At 38.2% G+C, this 9,248-nt stretch overlaps 1 protein-coding gene across 1 annotated transcript in view; it reads left to right on the top strand.

Moving 5' to 3' along the window:
* The first annotated feature begins 6,920 nt into the window (after window positions 1-6,920).
* Window positions 6,921-9,248, top strand: part of LOC118803731 (NACHT, LRR and PYD domains-containing protein 12-like) — an 80,278-nt gene continuing 77,950 nt past the window's right edge. Inside the window, exons 1-2 of the mRNA XM_036564221.1 lie at window positions 6,921-6,986; window positions 8,236-8,512. Of these exons, the coding sequence (XP_036420114.1) occupies window positions 6,942-6,986; window positions 8,236-8,512 (322 nt within the window). The 5' untranslated portion in view covers window positions 6,921-6,941. The remainder of the gene's footprint in view (window positions 6,987-8,235; window positions 8,513-9,248) is intronic.

Raw genomic sequence — 9,248 nt, 5'->3', positions numbered from 1 at the left:
TCTGACAGTATCAGGAACATGGTGGTACCACTACACAGGTAACAAATTTGATATGGACGGAATCTAGGCCACATCTGGCACTTACTTGCAGCCCTCATGCCGCATTGAATGATTCCACAGAAGAGGGCCAGATGCATTTGCCGGAACTCAGCCAGTGTAAAGCCATGAAAAGGTCACATCTCGGCCACATTTACACCATCAGTGCTAGAAATGACCCACAACTCAACCACATGTCTAACAACTAGGCCATTACCATGCCATATGTGGCCCAGATCTAAGTATTACTGATTCCGTTCCCAATTTCATGAATAAATTTATTACATTTACTTTTTAAATTTACCTTTTTACTCTTACTTTAATTTAATCATAATTTCCAATATATAAACAGCCATATTAAATGAAACAAACAGACTGTTTGTACAAATAAACATGAATAAAACTAAAGGTCTAATCTAATTATACACAGTACAATATAAAGTATACACAACTAGCTTAAAGGAGTCCACCAGTTTTTCAACATTTCTGCATTATTAAATGGTTAAGATGTAAACAGAGTCATTCAGAGTGGTTTGGTGTGAAACACTCTGTTCTAGAGAAACTTAATGAGTCGGAATTGTTCACAATACTGGTGACAGGAACCAGATGTCCACCTCTAAAAGCTCCCTCACAGAAAGTTATTAGATGAATGAGACCATGTTTTTTATGATAGTTTTGTGATAAAGTTTTTGGGCTAAAATGTATCATTTTAAAAATTTTATCAAGTCATGGTGGAAGGATACAAGAAGTTTGTTCTAAAGCAAAATAGTTGCCAAAGAAAACTTATTTTTTCAGATTTATGACTATTTTACCATCATCAACACTACATATAAAAATTCAGACACTTGCAGGTTTAGTGATTTTGGATAGTAAATAAAATGTCTATATTTGTGTAGCAGACATTGTGATCTATCACCACTACTGTAAAGAAATCTGATTCAGTAAGTTTCTCTACAATTAAATATTTCATATCAAACCACTCTGACTGACTGGTTTTCTAGCCTAGATCTTCTTCACTCCTGTCTTTCTCACCTTCCTCCCTCACAGGCCATGAACAGGCATAGCTAACTCTTTATCCACATCTTAATTTCTTGAGTTGTGAATTTTGATGTTCCCTTATTGTGTCTTGCAGCACATAAAAATAACAATCCAACTGTCATAAATCTCTAACACTCTACCCTAATTCTTTAACAGCTTTTCACAATTGGAACATTTATGCAGAAACTGCTGTAATTGGCAGAGCCTAATTGACATATGTGAGTGCTGGTGAAGTGGAGTAGATGCGACATTTGGGATTTACACTGCACAGAATGATGGCACAGAAGAAGGCCAGACACATAAACCAGTACTCAGCCAATGTACAATCCTGAAAGGGTCGCATCTTAGCCACCTTTGAGCCTCCACTGCCAGAAATGACCCAGAACTCAACCTCACATAAAACAACAGGGCCATTACTGTGCATTTCTAAGGCCCTTAATTTTCAGATAATGTTACATTATGGATTGAAAAGTTAAAAGAAAGGTATTAAATAACAGTGGGTAGAGCCAAGCTGATAAATTTCACTTCATGCTTTTAAATACTTGCTGCAAAGAAAGTAGCATTTTATCTGTTATCAGTGCACAGTTGAAGAGCCTGCATCTCTGATGGTATAGGGTTGCATTAGTGCCTATGGTGTGGGCAGCTCACACATCTGGAACTATCAACTATCAATGCTGAACAGTATATAGAGGTTTTAGAACAACATACGCTCCCATCCAGACAGCGTCTCTTTCAGGGAAGGCCTTGCCTATTTCAGCAAGACTATAAACCACATACTGCATCCATCACAACAAAACGGCTCTGCAGAAGAAGAGTCCGGTGCTGAACTGGCCTTGCCAGACCTGGTGTCTTTCAGGCTCCCCCCCTATGGAATTCTCAAGTAGAGAGATTGTCCACATTTGTAGACAGGTGTTGATAGGCCACAGATGACAAAATCAAGGAAAAACTTATGCAGATAAAAACATCTGTAAAACTGTTACCTATGACGCACTATAGTTGAGCAGTAAAAAATGTTGTTCGGTTAGTAAGAAATTTCACACTTTCACACAGATCCTGTACAGCAGTTTAACTGACACTGTGTTCATCTTTGATGGGGCTGATCACCCCCGCACCATAGTCCCTCACCTGCATATGCTCCTCAGGAGTAAGGGCTGATCTCCAACGATTCAGAAGTTGGGCCACAACACGAAGGGATCTCACCCCCAACCGTGCAGCCAGCCTCTCAGTTCAGGTCAGATCCTGCGGTGTGCACCAGCTGACATAGTGTTGTCACTCCTGAAGAGACCAGGATGCTGGTCAGTGCAGGAGTAGTCGATCCGGTTATGTCTAGATGAGCTCTGTAGACAAGAGGTTCCCCCAAAAGCCAGCGCAAAGCTGTGCAACCCTGTTTTTGCAGAGTAAAAAAAGTCCACAATAAATTGCAGGCAACTCAGCAATGTCTAGTGATTTGGTAGCCATTAAAAACAAAGCTGTGTCCAGTCCTCGTCCTCCCTCTGTATGTAAAATCCTGCAAGCCGCCTCTCTCCATACAAGATCCTTGGGGCCAGTGAAGTCTTTGGATGAACTGGAGGTGAAGGCGGTGGTCCTGCTGGCTAGGTGGATGAGTCCTTGCTCCCCTTCTCTTTAGGCAGATGAAGAGCACCTTGTGGTATCCAGTGCAAGCGATCCCAGAAGAAATCTAAAAACAACACCTGGACATTAGCAGGCAGATTTGGTGGGGGATCAACACAAGCTAATTTGTGCCATAGGGAGGATGCAGCAAGGTTGCTGATAACCAGTACTTGCCCTCGGTAGGACATTTGGGGGAATTACCATTTCCACTTGCTGAACCACCCCTTCACTTTTTCAAGTATATTATCCCATTTTTTCTTGATGTCGTTACTGTCCAAGCAGTTCAGCCAATGCAGCTTTTTTTTTAAGAGCTTCAAAATACCCTTGATTTCCTTAGGACTCTGCTAAACACTGGAGTTGCAGAGCTTTAAGAGATCTGATTATGTCCCTAGTGACTTTGAGAGTGTACTGAGTGACAGAAAACTTTAATTTGTACTTTGGCCATGTCCCACCATTGTTGAAGTGAGTTAAGATGTTTTCAGTGATCTAAAAACATCATACAAAAATGAAAGACTCTTAAAAGGGCATCAATTTAAAGCGTAGTGTTAAAATGCCAGTATGCACTCTGTGGTTTAATGTTACAGATTGAGGGAGAGAGAGAGAGAGAGAGAGGCAGAGAAAGAAAGGAGGAAGGAGGAAGTGTGGTACCTTTTTCACATATGTTACCACTGGAGAGTGATACTGATCACGCAATCATGCGATAAACAGAAAGAAAACGGAAAGCAACTTTCCGTTTAAAGTTTCCGTTCAGATAAGAGGAACTGTTTTTACTGCACTGGATTTCACACAGTGAGTTTATTTAGTATGAATATTCAGTATGAATATAAATGAGTATTGTAATGTAGAATATGCTTGTACAGTTCAAGGTGTTCTGTGTGTTTGTATATATGGATTCTTTAATTCAACTAAGTGAAGGATTAAACTAATGGTAATGCAAGAAAATGGATACTGAACAGGGGTGTCTTCTGGCCTGAGCTTCCGGAGCTACAGCCCTGAAACTTTAACCAGCCCAGAACTTTATAACACTAACTTTTTACATGATTCAGCTCAGCTTGATTACACATCACTCTCATTAGTGCAGCTCTAGACTGCAATATGTTCTGTATTAGTTATTCCTGGTGAATATATTAGTTACTCTTACTTACTGTATTAGTTAACCTTCATTACAGTATTAGTTATTCTTGGTTACAATATTAGTTAATCTTAGTTATTATTTTAGTTAATCATAGTTACTGTATAAATTAACCGGCTACAGCTGTGCTTTGTACTTCTGGTGCAGTGAAGCACTTGTCTATCTCAATTTTTGTGTGACTTCTTTAAAAGTTAATTCAGTGCTTTCCCCTTTACATAACTTATGGCTTTCTACTTTGTAGCACTCCTTTGTTGTTTCTTTAATCTGCTGTAATTAAAGTAACTGGGTTTATGAAAGATATTGTGTTAAAAAAAATAATATTGTTGAGAAAAGCAAACATGACTGAATACAAACATTCAACCTTAATGCCTAAGTGCATACACACTCACACAGTTTTTGGACAAACCACTGTCAACCAGTCTTCCTTAACAGTGAATTATTAACTGTAAAGAATATTAGCTTATTGGTCTGTCCGCTTGATTTATGAAATATTTAAACAGTCACTTTTCGCTTCTCTGTGACATTGAAATGTACTAGCACTCCAGAACTTGACATCATTTTTACTTACTATCCTTTATCGAAAACACAACAATAATGGTGGATAAAGCTGTTTACAAGCCACAGCAGTGAACTAGCCTAAACTGCTTAACAGTTCAAAACCACAACATTTGATTTTGCTGGGCTTCAGGTTACAAACTGCTGCATCTGTTATATTTCGCTACATTGCTAAAACATCAAAAAGAAAGGCACTACATCACAGACCTGTTTTTCGACTCTGCTTTTTGCCTTAACCCTTGGATTGTTTGCCCTTATCGTTTGACCACTGTTTTTGACCTTTTTGCCTGTTTTTTCTACTCTGCCTTTGCCTGCCCCTTTTTGGATTGATTGCCTAGTGTGATGTTTGTCTTTGTGTATTGGTTGTACTTTCTGCATCTGACCCACATTTGTTTTGTGACTACGTACTTGGATATTGTCTTCATCAGTAAAGCCTCATTTGACTCTTTTAACCACGAGTGTCTGACTCCTTCTGGCATGTAACACTCACTGTTTGTCCTCTTCAGCTGTGAGTGGCTACTTGTGTAACATTGGTGAAAATCACATTAGAGTGGTGAGTCAAAGTGTATTAAAAAGTGTTGAAGCCAGGCCAGTGTCACACTGCCCTTCACTATGTTTAACTGGTTTGAACATCTTGCTGTTCTCTTAATCTCGGTCTTGGAGAGGTCTGAAGGGTTACTACTAAACCACTAGTGCACACACACACACACACACACACACATAAGCACACACACACACACACACATACACACACACACACACACACACACACAGAAGGACTGTTATTAATCTCAGACTGTTTTTTATTTATTCAGGAGCTGTATTAGGTGTGATAGCGTGGAGCAGGGCATGAAAAACACAAAAAGTTGGGACGCTGTGCAGAACATGAATAAAAATAGAAATCATTGATATGCAAATCATGTAAACCATATTTTTGAAGGAAAATACTACAAAGACAACACATTAAATGTTGAGACGGAGAAATTGTATTGTTTTTTGAAAAATATGTGCACATTTTGAATTTGAAACCAACTGCTGTAGTTTTGAAAGTGAGATGTTTTCCTGTTTTTGTTTGATATAGGATTTCAGCTGCTCATCAGTTCAGGGTCTCCTTTGTCATATTTTTTCATTTCATAATGTGCCAAATGTTTATAGTGGTGACAGGTCTGGACTGCAGGCAGGCCAGTTTAGCACCCAGAATTTTTTAATAGAGAGCCAAGCTGTTGTAATGCATGCAGAATGTGGTTTGACATTGTCTGGCTGAAATAATCAAGGCCTTCCCTGAAAAAGACGTCATGTGGATGGCAGCATATGTCGCCAGAACATGTATATATCATTCAGCATTAATGGTGCCTTCACAGATGTACATATCATCTATGCCATGTGCATTGATGCACCACTATACCATCATAAATCCTGGCTTTGAACGGTGCACTAATAATAACCTGAGTGGTCTTTAGACCAGAGGACACAGTGTCCATGATTTCCAAAAAGAATTTCAAATGTTGATTTGTCGGACCACAGGACACTTTTCCACTTTGCCTCAGTCCATTTTAAATGAGCTCGGGCCCAGAGAAGGTGGCAGTGTTTCTGGATCCTGTTTATATATGGTTTCTTCTTTGCGTTATAGAGTTGTAACTTGCATTTGTAGACGCAGTGATGAACTGTTTTCACAGACAGTTGTTTTCAGAGGTGTTCCTGAGCCCATGCAGTGATTTCCTCTACAGAATCATGTCTGTTTTTAATGCAATGCCACCTGAGGGCCCAAAGATCATGGCCAGCATATACTGGTTTTCAGCCTTGTCCCTTGCATACAGGGATTTCTCCAGATTCTCTGAATCTTTTAATGTTATTATGTACGGTAGATGATGAAAAGCAAAAGTTATTTGCTGCTTTACATTGAGAAACATTATTCTTGAATTGTTGCATTATTTGCTGGTGCAGTCTTTCATAGAGGGGTAAACCCCTCCTCATCTTTACTTCTGAAAGACTCCGCCTCTCTAGGATTCTCTTTTATACCCAATCAGGTTACTGATCTATTGCCAATCAACCACCAGGTGTTTTTTTTTAGCATTACACAACTTTACCAGCCTTTTGTTGCCCCTGTCTCAACTTTTTTGGAACATGTTGTTGGCAACAAATTCAAAATGGGCAAATATTTTTCAAAAAACAATCAAATTTCTTTGTACTATTTTCAATTAAATATAGGGATTAAATGATCTGCACATCATTGCATTGTTTTTATTTACATTTTGCACTGTGTCCCAACTTTTTTGGAAATGGGGTTGTATTTACATTGTGGAAAAAAAGTGAACTAAGACAAATACAAATAAACACATGTTTGGTTGGCATTTCAGTTACACAGACTGGAATGTGGAGTGTGTTCTGACTGGTTTCTGTATTTCTGGTTAGAAGTCATTAAGAAAAGTAAGATTCAGTTCAGTCTGAACTTCAGAGTTTAAGCAGAGAGAGCGTGTGTACTGACTAAATCATCTAATGTAATCCTTTGTGAAATGTAAAAAATTTCTGCTCTCTTCTGTAGATCTGAAAACTCACACTGCTCAACCTGATGAAGATTTGTTTTTTTTTCGTTACAGACCAAACCCAGAAAAAGGTAAAATTACTTTAATGTTTTTTTTTTCCAGTTTGAAAAAGGCTTTGTGTAAGAATTTAGTTTCTTTTGTCCCTGTCTGATCCCATCTTGACCGCTCTCTATCTGGTTGTTCTCCATCAGAACTTGAGAGTGTGCTACAACAAGAGAAACAGGCACATCGATGTTCAGACACACTCATTTATTTTGGAACAGAAGGGCCTTATTTATACACTTAGAAGCAGACATAGCTGGCAGTTGGTCAGTATAGGGATAATCAAGATTTCTAAGAACAATATGCAGATAAGGTGTGAAATAAACAAGAAACCACAGTTGAACAAGACGTGGCTGCCAAGAAATGTACTTGATGATTAATTTAATGAACTTCTTCATTAAATCTGCTTGTAGAACAGCTTTGTACAAAAAAGATTCTCCTTTTAAGAAAATCCACAGAAGTTCCTTTCAATTTGTGTGTGTCCTGACAGATATTTTACTTAGTAATATATTGTGTATGTATTGTTCACTGCAAAATATTGTTTGAATAATCATATAAAGAACTGATATAAATAAATGACAAATTACTTGGTGAAATTATATCTGGATGAATAATAACAATGAACAATAAAAACTTAAAGGCCAAAGGTTGCATGTCGATAACTAGCAATGTTGTGCTGAAAACTAGTGTTTCTTGTATTGCTGTGATTTAGCCCCTTCTGTAATTTAAGAATAGGTCAACGTGTTTGCATTGAAGTCCCTGTACACTGTTGGAAATAAAGATTCTGTGCAGATACCTTTTTTGTTTGTCAAGATATAAACAAAGCAAATGTTCCCTCAAAGGATCAACAGTGGTTTTAAGGTCCAATTGTGAACCTTGAATACGTTTTTTCCAAGTGAAAGTACATATTTTTACCTTTTCATAACCTAATGGTTTAAAAAAGAACAATAAAATAAAAACCCTGGAGACGAGACGGGGTGTGTGAAGCCAGTACAACTTAGAAAATATCATTTCAGTGGAACTGATAGAAAATTTGATGAAAAGTGTTGAACTTTTGCAAGTGCAGTATAAAATAAAAATTGTCATCATTCAGGCCCTAGTAATAAATAACATCAACTGTCCGTCACTAAACATATACATTGAGTAATTTTTTTTAAAGCAGATTCCTTTAAACAACAAATGGTCTGTTTTTAGAAAGACTTACTGCCACATGTTCCTGCTTTCTTTTTAGTCACCAGAACCCTCTATTATACTTCAGTCTGCTGTCTTCATTTCTAGCTGTATAAGATGGCAACCAATCCAGAAGTGTTGCTGTACACTCTTCAAAACTTTGGGCAAGAGGACCTGAAAACATTCCAGTGGCATCTGATTAATGGTGTAGAAGGATTCACCCCCATCCAAAAGGCTCCTCTGGAGAATGCTAACAGACATGACACTGTGGATCAGATGGTGCAGAGATATGGACACAGCAGAGCTGTAGAGATCACATTGGCTATCCTGAAGAAGATGAACCAGAATCAACTGGCTGAGGAGCTAATGACAAAACTCAAAGACGGTAAAATATGTAGCTACGGGCCACAGTAAGGGGGGGTTCTGAGATTCAGTTTGATATACAAGGTGTCTGGTAGCCTAGGGGTGGGAGAACGTGAGCCATCAACTGGAAGGTTGTGGGTTCAAATCCCACAACTTACTAGGTATACCTGGTTGTGACCTTGGATAAGGTACTTAATGCTCCATTGCCTCAGACTGGTGACGCTGTGCTGCTCCCAGATTGGCATAGTTAGGCAGCAAAATGATGAGTTTTTCTTGTAGGACCAGCAAAGTACATAACATACATAACATAACATAACATAACATGTCCACTGCAGTTATGAATACTACAGCTCTAGGGGTTAATCAGCCCACAGTCATGTATCAGAGGGAGGTGGTTGGAAGAGGTGATGTGTAAGGGTCTCTGTAATCTTACCAGAGCACTTACTGACCATGCTGTTGCACTATTTTGATTGCAAGCTGGAGAATTGGTTTAAACTAATGATCCACCAAAACGAAAAACGAGATAAAACTGAAACTGAAATTCAGGACACACTTGGCCATAAAACCAAAAAACAAAAATATTTTTATGTGTGTTTTTTATGTGTGTTTTAAATTTATGCTTTTTACTAAAAAGTAATTAAAATATAGATAAATCATTATTCACTATTAATCACTATTGAGTCATTTTCACAATATCAGGGTATTAAGCAAGTGATGAAAACTAAATTAGCAATTATTGTATACTGTAAACATACAGA

Source organism: Colossoma macropomum, unplaced genomic scaffold (assembly GCF_904425465.1).
Source record: "Colossoma macropomum unplaced genomic scaffold, Colossoma_macropomum, whole genome shotgun sequence".
Classification (NCBI taxonomy): domain Eukaryota; kingdom Metazoa; phylum Chordata; class Actinopteri; order Characiformes; family Serrasalmidae; genus Colossoma; species Colossoma macropomum.
Note: the sequence above shows the minus strand (reverse complement) of the source record. Positions and strands in the feature narration are given on the sequence as shown.